At 52.5% G+C, this 17,178-nt stretch overlaps 1 protein-coding gene across 1 annotated transcript in view; it reads left to right on the top strand.

The window, feature by feature from the left end:
- Nol10 (nucleolar protein 10) overlaps positions 1–5,069 on the top strand; it is an 89,321-nt gene extending 84,252 nt beyond the window's left edge. Inside the window, exon 21 of the mRNA XM_026394503.2 lies at positions 1,922–5,069. Within this exon, the coding sequence (XP_026250288.2) occupies positions 1,922–2,041 (120 nt within the window). The 3' untranslated portion in view covers positions 2,042–5,069. The remainder of the gene's footprint in view (positions 1–1,921) is intronic.
- Positions 5,070–17,178: the final 12,109 nt, after the last annotated feature.

The raw sequence follows: 17,178 nt of genomic DNA, 5'->3' as shown, positions 1-17,178 counted from the left end.
GACACTGGGGTTACAGGCACGCACCACCGCGCTCGGCTGTACAGTGTTTTCTTTTGCAGTTGGCTTCTTAGCACAGTGTTTTCAAGGTCTATTCGTGGTGTGTCATGAGTCAGAACTTCTATCCTTTTTGTGGCTGAGTAATACTCCATTGTATGTTTATGCCACATTTTGGTTTTCTGTTCATCCATTGACACACACTTTGGGGATGTTTTCCCTTTTTTTCTATCACGAATAATGCTACTATGAAAATTCTGTGTAAGTTTTTAGATGAACATTTTTCATTCTCTCGGATACATATCTAAGAGTAAAATGGCTGGTTCATGTGGTTAACTATTTAACTTTTTGAGAAACAGACTTTTTCCCAAATCCTCACCAGTACTTGTTATTTTCTTATCTATTCTAATAGCCATTCCACAGGGCAAGTGGCATCCCTCTATGGTTTTGTTTTGCAGTTCCCTAATGACTCAGAATTTTGAGTGTCTCGTCTCATGTTCAGCAGCCATTTGTACGTTTCCCTGTCCTTCATCCATTCATCTATGGAGCTTTCCCTGCCTGCAGCCAGAAGGCTGGCCAAGTGATAAAAGCTTTTTCTTCTCAGTCAAGAACCTCTTCAGTTTACTCGTATTTTTATCCCTGAAGCCAGAACTGCATTCAGAGTGACTCTTGGTGCCTGTTCCGAGTTTCATGTAAACTCTCTCAGTGCCATTGAACATTCCTAATTCCCTTTTCGGTTCAGCCAAGTCGAGTGGGAGAAATCGAGTGGGAGTGCGCAGGAGAAGCACTGCAGCCCTGCTGGGCTGTGCTGAGGGAGGGACAGCTGCTTTCAGGAGGGAGGAGACTAAGCATCTCCTCCTGTTTTTAAATTGGAAGGTACTGGGGTGATTGTCACTTTTAAAATAAGATGGCTCTTAAATCCTAAGAATTTCTTAAAATGACCTTCGAGTTGAATTGGGATCGTTTTGTATTGCACAGCAGGAAGGTGGTCAGGATAGAAGAGAGAGCAGCTAGTTAGGTGTGCAGGTTTCCCGTGACTGCGGGACGGCCTTTTCCCCTGCACCCTCAATGCGGCAGAGCCTCCTCAGGCAGAGATACACACTTCCACCAGCTGCCTGGGTTAGCTGGGTTCCCATGCAGGGTCTGTGTCATCTGAGCCGTCAAATGTGAGGCAGCTCTGGGACTGAGCCCAGGGCCTCGTGCATGCAAGCTACATCCTCTGTTCCTGAACTGCATCCCCAGCCCCATCAAATGTGAGGCTGTGGGGCTGGGCTGGGGCTCAGCGGTGGAGCGTTCATCTAGCCCATGCGCGGCCCTGGGTTCGATCCTCAGCACCACATATAAATAAATAAATAAATAAATAAAGGTATTGTATCCAACTCAACTAAAAAATAAATATTTAAAAAGAAAAGATGTGGGGCTATGTATGAGCTCATTGCTCTAACTTCTAGCAGAAGGCTTCTGGGAGAGGAGGCCTGTGAGAAGCAACGTACCTTCTTCTAATAGCTCTTGGGGCCTTTTTAAAGCACACCAAGAATGTTCATGTGGGTTCATCAGATTAGTGTGATGGGGCACTTCTCTTCTTGCCTGGCATTTAGAATTTCTGCTTTCAAAGTGACAGTGGAAGATGGTTGGCTGCAGTGTGCAAGGCCCTGGGTTCATTCCCCAGCACATGCCCCCCAGGCCCCACCCCCAGCAAAAAAAAAAAAAAAAACATAGTGAGAAGTTGGACTTTGTCCTGCCACTCCTGTCTGCAAAGTCAGCTCCAGCACTTGTTGGAACCAGGTCCAGCAGCCACACCAAGTGGCTGGGCAGCCTTAGCTGGGAGGCAGGCCCTTGCCCTGGGGTGCTGCTATTGCATTCTGAGGTCACAGAAGAGGCACTGGCCTTTTTTTTTTTCTCCACTCATCTTATTTTCTCCATTTAGTCAGAACAGCAGAAGAAGCAGCAGGAGGCTGAGAAGCTGCATCGACTAGAGAGGAAGAAACTCCGTCGTTCTGCCGGTCACTTGCGATCCAAACCCAGAAGAGGTCGGTCGCGGCATTGAGCGTGGAAATGGCCTGCATGTGATTCGGAGGGTCTTCCTAACTGATCCTCTTGAGGACATGAAGTCAGATGAGGGAGTGCAAGTGCTCAAGCCGCACATCAGGGCTGGTGTGCGCTGGTCAAAGTTTGATGCCAGGTCTTCCATTCCGCCACTCAGTAGCCCCCAGGGTGCTTTTCCTAAGTTGTCACTCCTTATAATATTGTTATTTTCACGCTTAATCAAGTAAACCAGGTGGTTGTTTTTAATGTTTTTAAAGGTGTGTCATGAAATGAACAGTTTTCCTGTGCAGAAAAAAAGATTTATCATGTTCTAGGGGTTTTTTCCTCATCCTGTCTACTGCCATTCTCCAGTTAGCCACCTGGAAAGACTGTTCCCATGTTACCTGGTGCCTGTGTATTGACCCTGTTTGAGTTGATAAGTTGGTATTGACAGGTCATTTTCTGGCTTATATATTAGTTTGGGATATTTTTAAACTATTTTTATACCAACAGCATAAATTAATTTTAATAATAATAAAAAAGAAATGGAAGCTACTGGTTATTCTTTTAACTTGATACAAGATTGAGTAGGTTCCCCGCCCCATCCTGAGCCCCCATACAATTAGAGATAAGCTTGCTGGAGGAAACATGTCAAAAAATAAACATATCTGAAATCCCAGAAGCTCAGGAGGCTGAGGCAAGAGGATTGCAAGTTCGAAGCCAGCCTGGGAGACTTAGTAAGACCCTGTCTCAAAATAAAAAAGAAAAAGGAGACTGTGGCATAGCTCAACAGTAGAGTGCTTACCCAGCGTGCTTGAGGCCCTGAGTTTCATCCCCAGCAACCCAAAAACAAACAAGTAAATAAAAAGGGCTAAGGACGCCTCTTGGTAGTAGAGAATCCCTGGGGTCAATCCTCAGAACCAGAATAAAATCAATAAAATATTTTCATTCAGATAGCTTCTTTTAGAAAAAGACCCATTCCTTAAATTAATTTGAAACTAACTTTGGTTCTGTAGTTCTTCACATGTTGTGGTCTTAAAGATGTTTTTATGGAGGTTTTGTTTTTGTTCTTATGTACAAGCAAAATTGTGTGAGTCTTTGGACTGTCGTGGGTAGAGTTCTCCTTGAAATGGTGCGGGCCACGAGGGCAGGGTTCGGGCCTGTCCCCATGCTCTGGGACGCATGGCTTCAGGAGCCCCTCGGGCAGGCTGTAGGACTCAGTCGGCCCTCTCCCGGTCTTTCCTTCCTCGTCAGTCAGTGTGGTTCTCTGCTGTTTAGGTGTCCCCTTCTCTTTCCTCCCCGTCGTCTCTGCTGCTGCATGCAGGCTCCCCAGGCAGAGGACATGTGGGTCACATGTCCACTTCTATGGCCTGTGAAGTGCTGTCTGGCACAGTGGGGGTGTGGACAGGCGCAGTCACCAGACCACCCGCCCAGGCTGCAGTTCTGGAGTCCCCTGGCTATTTCAGTCCCTGCGGCCACCGCTTTCCTGTCCATCATCTTCCCCTGGAGCTCCTGTCCACGCTCCACCCCAGAGGTCAGGACCTCGGCCTCCAGTTCTCCTCAGTTTCCCACACGGCTTCCTCCTGGGGTGGGAGCTTAGAAGACCTTGGAGAGGGAGTCGCAGGGTGGGACGGTGCTGCAGGTTCAGTTCCCGAGCCCAGGCTCCTCCCAGGCCCTCTTCCCTCCTTCCTTGGGGACCTCCTTGTTCTCTGGTGACAGGTCCAGGAGCTGTGCTGTGCTTAGCAGAGGACATGCGTCCACTCCGTTCAAGAGGCTCCTGTGAATCAGGGACAGACGAGCAGCAGAGTTCAGGGACTGATTCTGGACCTGGAGGCTGGTGACATGGGCAAGGCTGGGATTTGGCCCCACTGACCAGGGTTGAACCAGCTTTGTCAAGGATGCTCTTTCAGTCACCTCTGCACCTGTGAAGGCCCCCTAACCCCAGAGGAGATGAGGCTAGAGGCCTTCCGGCCGCAGAGGGAGCACCCTGTACAGCCCACGGTGCTCCAGCCCCAGAAGCACCTCCCACACCCTCCACCCACCTCAGGCCACACATGCACCTCTAAGCCCAACTGTCTTTTTTTTTTAATATTTTTTAGTTGTAGTTGGACTCAGTATTTTTATTTATTTGTTTTTATATGGTGCTGAGGATCGAACCCAGGGCTTCGCACGTGCTGGGCGAGCGCTCTGCCCCTGAGCCACAACCCAGCCCCCAACGTTCTTTAAAACCTGGGTTTTCAAGAGCAGAAGTTCCTCTCTGCTTTGGTTCTGGGGAATCCCTGAAGGGCAGCTGGAGGGACTGAGCCGAGTCTGTGGTGGACAATCGAGAACTTGCTGACCAGCAGTCCCATAAATATGCCTTCCAGGCCCCACTGCTCCCGCTTATTGCCCTGATTTTTCTACCTATTGATCCCTTAAAACAGACCTCCTCCTCAGGATGATCCCTGCAGTGGCTGGCAATCCACAGGCCTTTGACGTTTCCTGTTCTAAAATTGTTAGGCACATTTTGTACCCTGCTCCATCATTTTTCTATGCCTGCGATACATTAGTTGCCAGCCTCGGAAAATGGCTTTGTTTCTCCTGGGTCTGTGTCAGCAAGGTGTCCCCAGGAGTGTTCATGAAGTAGCAGGAGAAGCTCGGCCTTAAACCTGGGGGCGCAGGGGCTGGTTCCTGTGTTAGCACCGTGCTGGGGTTCTAAGTGGCACTCTTGTTTCTGCCTTAGAGCCATGGCTGACTCTGACACCACACACCTGGAACCTGAGTCTCTTTATTTACCCCAGTTGTTGACTTTGGGAGAGGGGAAGATGGTGGAAAGGGCGTGGCGGGACGTGAGGACCCAGGTTAGTTCTGATCTCCCTGCAGTTGGTGGTCTCAGACCTTGTACTTAAATTAGAAAGTGTCATTGAAAGTGAATTATTTTTATCAGAGTGACATGTACCCATCATAAATTCATCCCCCTCCCCAGAGGTAACTTGTAACATGGTAATAAGATACATTCTGTTGGGCTGGGGATGTGGCTCAAGCGGTAGCGCGCTAGTCTGGCATGCGTGCGGCCCGGGTTCGATCCTCAGCACCACATACCAACAAAGATGTTGTGTCCGCCGAGAACTTAAAAATAAAATAAAATTCTCTCAAAAAAAAAAAAAAAAGATACATTCTGTAGACAACAGGACACACATCTGTTTTGATAATGTACATGGTGTCACCTTATGAGTGCTGTTCTGCAACTTGATTTTGTAACTGATGTACATTTTCCTATATTGGGAAACCTGCCTCAGTCTTCTCTATGAGCTTCAGGGTGTTTCACTATATGACTGAACTGTAATTTAACTCTGCCTGCTTATGATTCACCCTAAAAAATGTAAAGAAAAGACCTTTTAAAAATCCCTTGTATAATGAGTAAAACTTATTTTTTAAAAAATGAACATAGTAACTTTAGAAAACATCTGTATGTGGTAAAACAATGAAAATGTCATTTCAGTTTTCATTTTCTTTCCCTTTGTACGTGAGATTTTAGAGAGAATTTCCGTTATTTGGCTTCTTTTTCATCCATCATTTGTTATAAGAGCAGAAACAGAATTTTGTAACATACTTGAGCTAATCTTAATAACATCTAAGTAGCATTTATGGGGTGTTTTGTTTTGCCTGCAGTGAATTTATTGAGGTTCCTAAGACAGTTGTCTGGGTTTCCCCATCTCTTGTGAATGGCCCACAGCATTTATTCTCGAGGCCCAGAGAAGAATGGGCCATGGGGGTGCAGTATAGGAAGGCCCAGTGGAGCGGAGGCGGCCTGGCTGGGGGAGCCAGTGCAGGCCCTGTGGGGAGTGAAGGTGTCCTTCCAGGATTTTCTGTGGCATGAATGTGGAGGATGCAGGAAGGAAGAAGAGTCAGGCGTGACTGCATGGCCTTAACAGGGACAGGGAGCTGCCCTCGACGACCTGGGAAGCCCTGGCAGAAGCAGGCTGCGGGGGTTGGGGGTAAGGAGGGATTCTCAGTAGAGATTGTGTCAGAGCGTGTCTGTCTTTCCAGAATTCCCCAGGGTACGGCAGAATCCAGCCCCTTACTGGGCTCTCCTCTGCCTGCTGGCAGTCAGGGTCCTGACCTTGCTATTTCTAGAACATTCTGGGCATTAAGCCAGAGCCTTTGTGGTTACAATTCCCTCTGCCTGGAGTGCTCTTCCTCCCCATCTGTCTCGTGTGGCTCTCTGACCCGCCTCAGGCCAGGACCACCCTATTTTAGTGGCTACACCACACTGCCAGCATGCACCATTGCCTGGATTGCAAATGATGCCTGACATAACAGTGCTTTAAAAAAAACTTTCTAGGGAGAATGTCAAACACATACCCAAGGTAGAGAAGAGTTTAATGGCTTCCCTGTCCCCGGCGCCAGTGTCAGTAGTTCACGGCTGATCTATTTCCTCTTTATTCCCCCCACTGCCCATCACTTATTTGGTCTCAGACATCAGTGGTCTCGCCATGAGTATTTGCAGAGGTCTCTTGTTTCTCTTTGGGTCCTCTGCAAGGGTGGGGAGGGATTTGGGGTCTGTTCTAATCAGTGTTGGATATCTGATGTCTAAAACAATGCCTGGCACCTAGTAGCTCCTTAGTGAATATTTACTAAGTGAATAACTCAGGTAAGTTAAAAGAGGACTACGGATTGAATTGGTCCTTAGGGGATTTAATACCAGAGAGGTATTAAATTTTATTCCAAAGAGTCAATTCTCACTTGAGAGCTGTTTCAGAGGCTGGAGTGCTGAAGAGCCTAAATTGACGTAGTTAAGGGATGGGGGGAAAGGAACCAGAAATGATCAAGAGGAGTTTTAGATATGTGGGGACAGAAAATAGGACTTGAGGTCCAGAGAGCATTTTTAAGATGAGAGAAATTCCAGCATGCTCATATCCACTGGGAATGATCCAGGGAAGGAGAAGGTGAAGACCAGAGTGAGTGAGGACAGTTCCTTTAGTGACATCCACAAATGGTTATATATTCTGCATAACAAATCAACCCAGAACATAGTGGCTTCAGATTGCAGTAACAGGGTCAGTGGGTCAGGAGCTGAGAAGCAGCTTAGCTGGATGGTTCTGACTCAAGGTGTTTTTTATTCTTCCCTGTTCTAAATCCTTTGCCCCCTTCCCCACCACCACCACCAGGTTTACCCATTAAATTGATTTCACATCCCACAAATGGCTTTAAAGGCTGGGATGTAGCTCCATGGCAAAATGCTTACCTCACATACAGGAAGCCCTGGGTTCAATCCCCAGTTCCAAAAGAGAATAGCTAAAAAGGAGACCCTAATCACAAATGGCTCCAAACCCAAGTTGAGGATCACTGCTTACTACCCGAATAGACTGATTGTAACTCTTGGACTCCATTTCTGCTTACACTCCCCAGGTGACCAGAAATCTTCACAGGAACTCTCCTCATGCCTTATCTCCCTTCCTCCCACCCCTCAGGGTTCCACGGACACGTTTGCACCCGGTGGCTGCTCCATCCCTGTTGGTAGCCCACCTTGAGTCCCCAGGCGTCCACCCCAGCTCTCAGAGCAGGGTTGCCTGGCCTCCTCCTCCACAGCACTGGCCTCTTGTCTGCTCGCTTGTCTGTCCTCGGTTCCCATCCGGCGTCTGTGGCTCCTCACTCCCCCAGCCGGTTGTGCTCCAGGATTTCTTCCTTAGGCCTTTCATCCTCCTGGGGTCACCTCTCCAGTGTTCCACCTACCAAATGTGGCCGGTGGCATCTCCATCTCGGTGTCCTCAGAACAATCTTCCTGCCACTCACCTTCCAGACTCATTGTCTTCCTGGCCCCCAATGACCTGAGGCAAAAGGCACTGTCAAGTGGCTGGGCAGAGGGTCCTGCTCTCCTGGAGCTTCCCTCTGCACAGGGAGACAGACAAGTCCTGTCGTCGCAGGGCCAATGGGTGCTGCGGGTGAGGAGAGCTGCCACGGGCCTGAATGAATCGTGCTGGCACCAGGATGGGCTGGAGGCAAAACGTGGTGGCCACAAGGCCAAGGAGAATGTTCTAGGCAGAAAACTAGAGCTGCTCAGAAGCCCTCAAGGGCTTGTGGAACTTGGTTCTGGCTCAGTGGGTCTGAGGTAGGTCTAAAGAATGAGAATGTCTAGCATCACGCACAGTATGGCTGCCCGGGTCCGCCTCCTGAGGGCCATGAGGCTGCAGCAGAGGCCCAAGACGAGGTGTACCTATGCTAAGGAATGGGCTTTGGCCACTCTGGGTGGCACAGGTGGAGAATTCATAGGAGGGGCAGGGGCAGGTGCAGCTGGGTTTCAGTTTCTTGTCCCATGAAATACAAGGGTACGTGCTGGCCTCCTGGGCCTCTGCGGGGCTCTGCAGTCTTGGTCCTGCCACCCTGGGCGCCGGGTTCTCTGCACAGATCATCCACCTTGGCGCTTCCCACCGCTGCCACCTCTGCTCCCTCGACAGCTCCTGACCCAGCAGCCTTCGCACACAGATGACCGCACAGTCTGGGATCCCCAGCCGTGGCTGATCCCCAACCCTGGGAAACGCTAATCCTTTAATGATGGAGGACTTTCAAAATTCAGGATGGAGTCTGATTCGTAAAAACAGAAGGAAACAGAGGAGACTTAGGTCTGGCCTGGACTTGCTCATGGCTGATCTGCCAGTTAGTGGCAAAGTCACTTAACTCACCCGTTCCTTGGTGTCTGCATCTGTAAAATGGGTTTAATAGTATCTGTCCCCTAAGGACTTCAGAGGATGTTTGTGAGCTTAATGAGTGAGGCCCATTAAGCTCAGAAGAAAGGTGTAGCTAAATACAAAGCTCTGTTATAATTAGCTCTCAGGTTCTCCAAGCCAGGTCACATCTTGTTTTAAGAGGGTTACCATGACGACACGTTTGTTTGAAAAACGCATGTTTAAAAGGCATGGCCATAAATCTCGCCATAATAGGTGAATTTCACTGGTTTCTCTTAATTGGGAGCCACATCGTCCCTTACTAGTTGTCACATGGCGAAAGCTAGCTGTTGCTGCTGGCTGCTAACTTCTGTCTCTGCACCCTGCAGGGGCAGGACCTGTGGTCACTCTCCTGAGCACATTGTAAGCATTGTCCAACCAGTGAATTTACTCTGTAGGCTCAGGGTGACTCTGGGCTGCCTGGCATGAAGCCAGTCCTGGTATTGATGCTGATTGTGCTCCAAAGAACCAACAGGAGACATATGTATAGGAAGAAATTTATTGTAAGGAATGAACTCAAAATTATGGAGGCTGAGAAGTCCCAAGACACAAGCTGGAGACCCAGCAGAGCCAACAGTTAGGTTGAATGAATCGTGCTGGCACCAGGATGGGCTGGAGGCAAAACCAGGCTGAAGACCTAATGTCTCAGACCAAATCTGAAGGTAGGAAAAGGCCAGTGTCCCAGCTTCAGTGTCAGGCAGAGACAGCAGACTCCCCCTTACTCTACCTCGCCTTCTGTTCAGACCCCCGAGGAGTTAGGTAAGACCTGCACGCACTGGGAGGAGCTCTCTGCTTTGCTCAGTCTGTGGACATGACCTAGTCAAGCTGGCTCAGAATTAACCATCCCACCAACATGTACTATACTCCGATGATGTGACTTGAGAAGCTGGTCCTAAATGCTGTGTTATCTCATCTGATTCTTAGGTTTGGATTGAGCTCCTCTGGTTGCTAGCTCATTGACCCAAGGCACAGTTCTTCCCCCCTGGGCCTCAGTCTCCTCATCTGTAGGATGGGAGTGATAATAGTCCCTACCCCGCAGATAATGTCAACAACAGGACCCCCACACAGGCACAGGCACAAGCTGGTGGCCTGCCCGCCACCAGCCCTGGGCACAGTGAGCTGGGAGCTGCCCCCACCCCTCCTCCTGGTCACTTACGGCGCCTGCTGGCAGGCCTGCTGAGGGGCAGCTCCCACTAACGGTGTGTTATTCCAGACCTGGGGGCTTCTCTTCACCCATGAGAGGGACCAGGAGAAGCTTTGAGGAGTCATTTAAGACATTTCTGCTGGAAAATCATTTTTTTTCCCTTGGGGCTTGGCCTAGCAAACAGGGTCATCACCTTTCATGCAGTGGAGGGGAGCTGCTCAGGGAAGGCAGCTGCTGTTGGGGACAGGGGGCAGGCACCGGGCGCTGCTTGAGAACGTGGGCCGGCCCTCCCATCTCGCCTCAAATTAGCCACTCCTGCCCTAGCAGGACCAGGAGGTCCTGAGTCCCAGCCCCAGGGCCCTGCAGATCTGGTGAATGTCTCCAAATGTGTGGGAGAGGGCTCCAGTCTGGTTCCCAGCAGCCACAGAAACCCTGTGGCCCACAGACCTCTGCCCACCACCAGGGCCCCACCTCAGGCTCCTGGGAGCCTGGAGACCACGGAGGCCCAGACAGCACACAGCTCAGGCGAGATGAACAGCTCTGAAGCCATGTGCCTCTGAGAGTATCTGAAACGTGCCAGCGTTACCATCTCTGGTTTCTTTGTCAAGTGGACGTCATTGTTCTACCTTCAAACGGTTCAGGGGCACTGGATGAGATAAAGTGGGTGAAGGGCCTGGTGGTGCTGGCACAGGTGTGCCCTGGCTGGGTGCTCACCTGCCGCTCTGCCCAGCCTCGCCAATGCTTTGGTCCAGGGCAGACCCAGCTTAACCGTAGCTGTGAGGACAGCAGGAATGTGTTCTAGTGGATTCTGTCCACAAGGACAGTCATCAAACTGTGACGAGATGCTACCACAGTGGAGACTCTGCTTCCAACGAGGTCCCAGGCCCTATGTCAGGGAGCAGGCTCCACACGTGAGTGGCAAGGCCCTGCTACTGTGGAAACCAGGTGGCTGGAAGTTTCTTCCTCCAGCTCCCCGGGTTGCACTGAGTTAGATCAGGATAGCTCCTGGCCTCATTGTGTCCTCCCTCTGGACAGTGTCCACAACCTGGGTAACTCAGCCCAGGAGCTGTCCAGCTAGGCACTGTGAGGAGACGCAAGGGCCGAGCGTGGGAGAAGCTTCCAGAGAGAGGACACAAGAGACCACCGCAGCCTTGTGGAGCCTAAGAAGACTTGGTGGGATGTGGTACCCTGCAGGGGACCTTGGGACAGAAAAAGAACTTTGGGTAAAACCTAAGGAAATCGGAGCAAACTATAGACTTAATATACTGCACCGATACCGGCTTATTAAGGTGACAAGTGTTCCATATCAAGGTGGGATGCACACGGAATCTGTGCCGTCATCTCAATTCTGTCTGTAAATCTAAAACTATGGGAGCAAATTAAAGTCCACTTAAAAAAATAAAGACATGCATAGGCAAACAGTGAGACGTTTGTTGTGGGACAGGAAGCCCACAGCCTGGTCTCAGCACGACTCAGGCCTGGACCCCAAATGTGCACACCCAGGGACCCCAGAGGGAGGGCCCAGCTGGCCTTCCCAGCCCCAGGGGGGACAAAGGAGATGAGTGGATATTTCAGGACAGAGGAATCGAGTGTCCCATCTGTAAATGGTCCTCATCCTTCCTGCCAGGTCCCTGGTCAGTCAGCTCTGTGGCATCTGTGGCCTTGGAAATGCCACCAAAAAAGGGGGACAAGAGAGAATTGGGTAGCGAGAAGGGTCGACGGGCTGAACGTGGGGAGGCTGGGCTGTGGCTCTGGTTCCGGGGCCCCTGTGTGGGCCGGGTGAGAGGGCTGCCATGGAGAGACACCCAGCCCGAGCCAGCGCTGCGGGTGACCCCGTGGCCTCCCGGCCTCCTGTTTTGACTGCTGTTCATCGTGAGGTCAGCGCCCTATGGCAGCCCCGAGATCACGCGCCTGCTTCCTGTGAGAGCACTTGAGGCCGTGGGCCCGGGGCCGGGGCAGCCTGTTCCTTCCCGGACGTGCGTTTGTGGAGGTGCTCAGGAGCATGGCTGTTTGGAAACGTCTTAAGATAGGAAGCAGAGTCGTCCCCGCTGAGCACCTAGGTGACAGGGGAGGCTGAAATATCAAATCATTTCCTCCCAGGCTGCCAAGTTTGGAAGTCCCGCCTGGACTCCCACATCCTGCAAATGATTCAACCGGAGTTTTCCTCCCTACACTAATGTGGTTTCCATGCGTGAAGCCAGCCTTGGGGAGACCGCAGGCGCGGGGGAGCCGGGCTGCGTCTCTGATTCCTGCTCCAGCGCCTGGCGGGCCAGCCGCATACCCAGCCCTTCATGTTGCCCTGCATGCGCTTAGTGAAAAGCCACTCATGTGACAAGAAAAATAGCCTGTCCCTTCCTGGGGGTCGAGGGTGTCGCTGCTATTTTAGCCATTTTTAAGTGCAATCTGTCAGTGAGCATGGAACATTCATAGTGTTGTGCCACTGTCACCACCGTCCACCACAGAGCGTTTCCATCTTCCCAGCTGGAACTGCACCCATTCAACACTGATTCCCTATTCCCTCCTCCCAGTGTGGCAGCCGCCACCCCACGGCCACCCCTGAGTTTGCCTGGTGTGAGCACATCAGGAAGTGCTGCTGCACAGATGGGTCCTTTAGCATCTGGCTAACTTCGCCTGACCTTGTCCTCAGGGTTCACCTGTGTGGCAGCCTGGACTAGAATTTGGGGAACAGCTGAACCCTTGTCCATAGTAGCTGCACCACTTACATTCCCACCAGTGACACCTGGGTTCCAACCGCTCCCAACCACCTCTTGTTCTGTTTTTATTATCACTAATATTAATAATTATTGTTTTGACGGTAGCATCCTGGCGGGTCTGAGGTGCTTTCTCCTGGTGGTTTTGGTCTACGTTTCCCTAATGAGCATGGCCATATTTTCATGTGTGTACTGACCACTTGTTTATCCTCTTTGAACAATTGTCTTTTCAAGTCCTTTGTCCGTTATTAAAATTTTTTAAATTGTTGTCATTGTTGAGTTCTAGGAGTTATTTATATATTCAGGACCTTCATCTCCTATTCTGCTGTTTGGTTTGTACCTGTCCATGCACATATACCTGGGAGCGGAAATTCACATGCTGGGGAGTGGGCTGGAACCGGGTCTTGGCCACTCCATGCTCCAGGAAGGGCATCTGTTAACTGGGTGGCCCAAAGACTAGTTGGAATGTGGAGACTGAAGTCAGAGGCCAGACAGGTGGGAGACTCCAGCCATGGTCTCACATCTCTGGAAAGGCTGATCTCTGCAAAGCACCATCTGGAGGTATCTTCAGGGACAGGTGAGCCTACAGGGCCAGGGCCTCTTGGAGAGCGAGCCTCCTTCGGAGTCTCCAGCAACGGGCTCCGAGTATTGCCAAAGGCAACTGCGTATGCACTCAGACTAGCAGAGCCCTGGGCTGGGATCCTGCCACCCCTCACAGCAGCCGAGGAAAGTCTGCTCAAGGGTCTTCCTGGTAATGTTACAAGACGGTGCTGGACTGGAGGTGCCAGAAAGGCTCCCTTTGTGCATGAGGACCCTCCCCTTTCTCTCTGCTCCTGGCTGCCGCGATCAGAACAGCTTTCCTTGCCTTGTCCTTCCTCCACGGTGTGCTGCCTCACCTCAGATTTGACAGATTTGGGTTTGGGCTTAGGGGGCAGCAGGCGGTAGGCGGGGGGAGGCATGGGACGGGGCATGGGACAGGAGTCAGATGAGCTCTCCACCGTGGGGCAGTGGCACAATCCTGTGGAGCCCTTTCTGTGTCTCTAAAGAGAGGAACAACCTGGTGAACAGGTCGTGGTGTCGACAGGTGAGGGCACTGGCGCAGCCGCGGTGGTCTCTGGAGTGCTGCGTGCACCCACCTTAGTTCTCCTGGCCTGACCAGACCGTGTAGGAGGTCAAGAGGGTAAACACCAGGCTTGGTAGCTCTCCTCGACACTACGGAGAGCCTAGAATATTCCAGCCCTGGCAGTGTGGAACCCCCCGGGACTGGAGGCAGATGCCAACATGCCATTTTGCAAAAGTGGAAGCTCAGGGGCTAGTTGACTGGTTGTCAGTGGAGTTAGGGCCCGAGGTGGGCTGGGGACCAGGCCAGTGGTCAGGGTCTCCACCTGGGGCGAGACAGCTAACTGTCCAGAGCCTTTTCTCTCCTTATTCCATGGATAGAAGAGCCCCCTGTTTTAGCTTGGCACACAGCATGGCCCAGGCTACCTGTGGAGTGGCTTTGAGGTGTCCCCCAAGTCTCCTGTGTTAATGCAGGAATATTCAGAGGTGAATGGACTGACAGGGCAGGGACTAGGCAGTGGGAGGTGAGTGGAGGAGGGGGTCACTGGAAGGAGCATCTGTCCTGCAGCCCCTTCCCGACCCCCCACCCCGTGGCCCTGGCTGCCGTGAGCAGAGCAGCTCCCCCCAGCCCTTCCACCCTGACGTTCTGCCTCACGCCAGGCCCAGAGCAATGGAGTCGGCCCAGCGTGGACTGAACCTCTGAAACTGTGAGCCAAAATAAACTTTTCCTCCTCTAATTTGTTCCTGTTGGGCACTTTGGTCACGGTGACGAAAAGTTGACTCACTCTAGTGGCAATATGATGTGACAGAGACTGTGTAACTGGATTGACGGGCGATGACTTGGGCACCCTCCCTCTTTCTCCCCTCTGAGATCTCCACCAAAATGGAGCGGTGCCGTTTCAGCCCTGCAGACTGGGACATCTCTGTAGGACAGGGAAGAACCACGGGTCGAAAGAATGTGGGTCCCCAAGCAGCTTCCTGGAGCCACCCCACAGCTCGGGCTGCTTCCTTCCAGACCATTATGTGAGAGAAACAAAAGGCTCGCTCTTCAGGCCACAGTATTTCCAGTCCTCTCGCGCCTCACTTTGCCGGCAGCTTCAGTGACGACTGGTAGGGACTCTGGGCCCCGCCAAGAGTGTGGGAATGTGGTCCTCGGGCAGCCCTCCAGCCAGCCTGAGAGGCCTGCCTTCCTCGCTCCAGCAACGTCCGAGAAGCCGGAGTTCCTCCGCTCACTGTGGTAAGTGCGTCTGGGATAAGATGGCCCGGGTGTGGCTGGCCCTGGGCTCTGACTCTGAGCCATGAGTCATTGAACTTGACTCCCAGTGGACACTGAGGACAGCTGCCGGCCCCAGTGCTCAGAGCCGCTGTCCCACGTTGGCAGAGGCCCCTGTGGGGAATTGTCTCCTTGGTCCCTAAGGAGGATGGGCTGAGTCCTCCAGGACCTACTTGCTCAGCAGGCAGTCTCCAGGGGGTGCCCTGACCCAGGGCCTGGTGGCAGGAGGCATTTCCCTGGCTTAGGACGTGCAGGCAGTGGCTAAGATCGGGGTGCTGGGGCCCCTGCTGCGGAGCCTTGCTGCTGGGACTTCTGGAGCTGCCATTCTGGCATGCGCTTTGTTGGTTGCCAGCCGCTTTCCCTGGGCAGGAACCGACACCCTGTGCTGTGCTGCGTAAGGCTGGCTGCAGGGTGTCTGAACAACACGAGGCCTTCTGTGCAGCCTAGAAACAAAAACATCAAAGCCAGCCTCTGAAGAGCCCCCCTCTTCCTTCATTCCCAAGGGAACATTCTGGAAGACCCTGGACACCCTCATCATTGGACTGGGCTCCTCAGTCTTTTCTCTATGGCTTGAGAGTCCTTGAGTGCTGAATCCGTGGGCTTGTGTGGCTGTTCAGCACGCTGCAGAGGAAGGGAAGCCACCGTCCCACCTCTCTGGAGACCTCGCTCCGATCCGGTGTTCCTGCACCAGGCCCCTGCCCTCACACCACCCTGGTGGGCACCCAGCCCCCCACTGCCTGCTGCTGCCCACCTGAGTCAGCCCCTTCCTGAATGCTCACCATCACCTACATCATCTACGCCATCACCACCTACACCCGTCACCTCTAGGAGCAGGAATTTTGTCTGCGAGGTTTTGTCTCTGTGAGTTACTTCACTCAAGGAAGCAATGAGTGTGGACGCCAGATGATGTGAAAGGCGGGCGGCGTCCACAGGAACATTCGCACACACATGTGGTGTATCTGGAGGACACCCCAGGTGTACCCACGCCAGTCACACCCAACTCCCAAGTGCACAAACATCCCAACTTCTCACTGAATGGATCTTTGCCACCAGAGTTGAGTTCCAGGGATTTTGACCTTGGTTGTCATTGTTGGGATTTAAGCTCTTCCTGGGTGGGGTGACTCGCAGGAGCCTGGCAGGGGAGAGAGTGAGCCCTCTGTGAGAGGATGACACAGCCATGCTGGCCCAGCACACAGGTCACACAGGCCTCCGTGGCTGCGTGGCAGGAACGCTGTCTGTCTCCCTGGTCAGCCCAAGTGCAGAGCAGGACAGCTGAGATGGCCCGGCTCCAGGTGCAGGTGCCAGGACCCTGTTCTCCCATAAGCTCCTGCTTGGTCCTGCTAATTGGCCCTGGTCTAATTGCTGCCAAGTCCCACTGCAGAAGGCCCATTAGACACCACAAGCTAATCCCCCAGCTGTGGGCGAATTCTAACCGCATCTGATGCTATCTCTCTGAGTCACCTGCTTGCCATTATTCCCAGTGGGATGTGGGCCACAGTGGTTTCTGGAGTCGAAGAAGACTGAACCTGTCTCCATGGACATGTCCTCAGGCTCTGTCACAGACAAGCTCTATCGTCAGCAGGGCCCCGGCTGGCCAGCTCTGCCTTCCTGATGTGGAACCACTGGGTGTGGGGGAGGCCAGCCAGGCCCGCAGGGACAGAGTGGGCACCAGGCCTGCAGTGGGCACGCCTTGCCTTCTGGCCAGAGCGAGGCCTGGGCTGCTCAGCTTCTGGACTGTCAGCCTTGTGGCCTGTGGGTCTGGGTCCTCAGCCTCTGTCTTCAAGAGGGAGGGGACATGAGCTCTCTCCAGCGGCCACCCTTCCTGCCTGCACCTCCCACCACACTTGCCTGTCTCTGCCACCCATGGCCTCTCCCTGTCACCCTGCAGTGGCTTCTGCCAGACTCAGATTCCTTCTTGCTCTAACTCTAGGATGTCAAATGCCCCTGACTCTGAAACTCAGGACCTGGAAGCTGCCACCCTGCAGTGGGGTAACGAGGAGGGACTCGGGTGCACACAACCCTGCCACAGAGACTCAAGAGAGGAGGACACCAACCTGAAAGAGGGCAGTGGCCGGCAAGACGGGCCTATCCCCAGAAAGCACTGGCTGGGCTTGGGACACCAGCTCATCCCTGATGTGAGCCCCAGGAGCAGCGGGGAATCCTGGAGCTCATCCTCTGTAAACTGACCCTCAACTGCCGTCCTAAATTTAGAACACACATGGGCTTTCCGCCTCCAGCAGTGTGGCCTGGTCCTTACTCTGTTGCTTT

Source organism: Urocitellus parryii, chromosome 12, assembly GCF_045843805.1.
Source record: "Urocitellus parryii isolate mUroPar1 chromosome 12, mUroPar1.hap1, whole genome shotgun sequence".
Lineage (NCBI taxonomy): Eukaryota > Metazoa > Chordata > Mammalia > Rodentia > Sciuridae > Urocitellus > Urocitellus parryii.
This window is presented reverse-complemented; position numbering and strand designations above follow the sequence as displayed.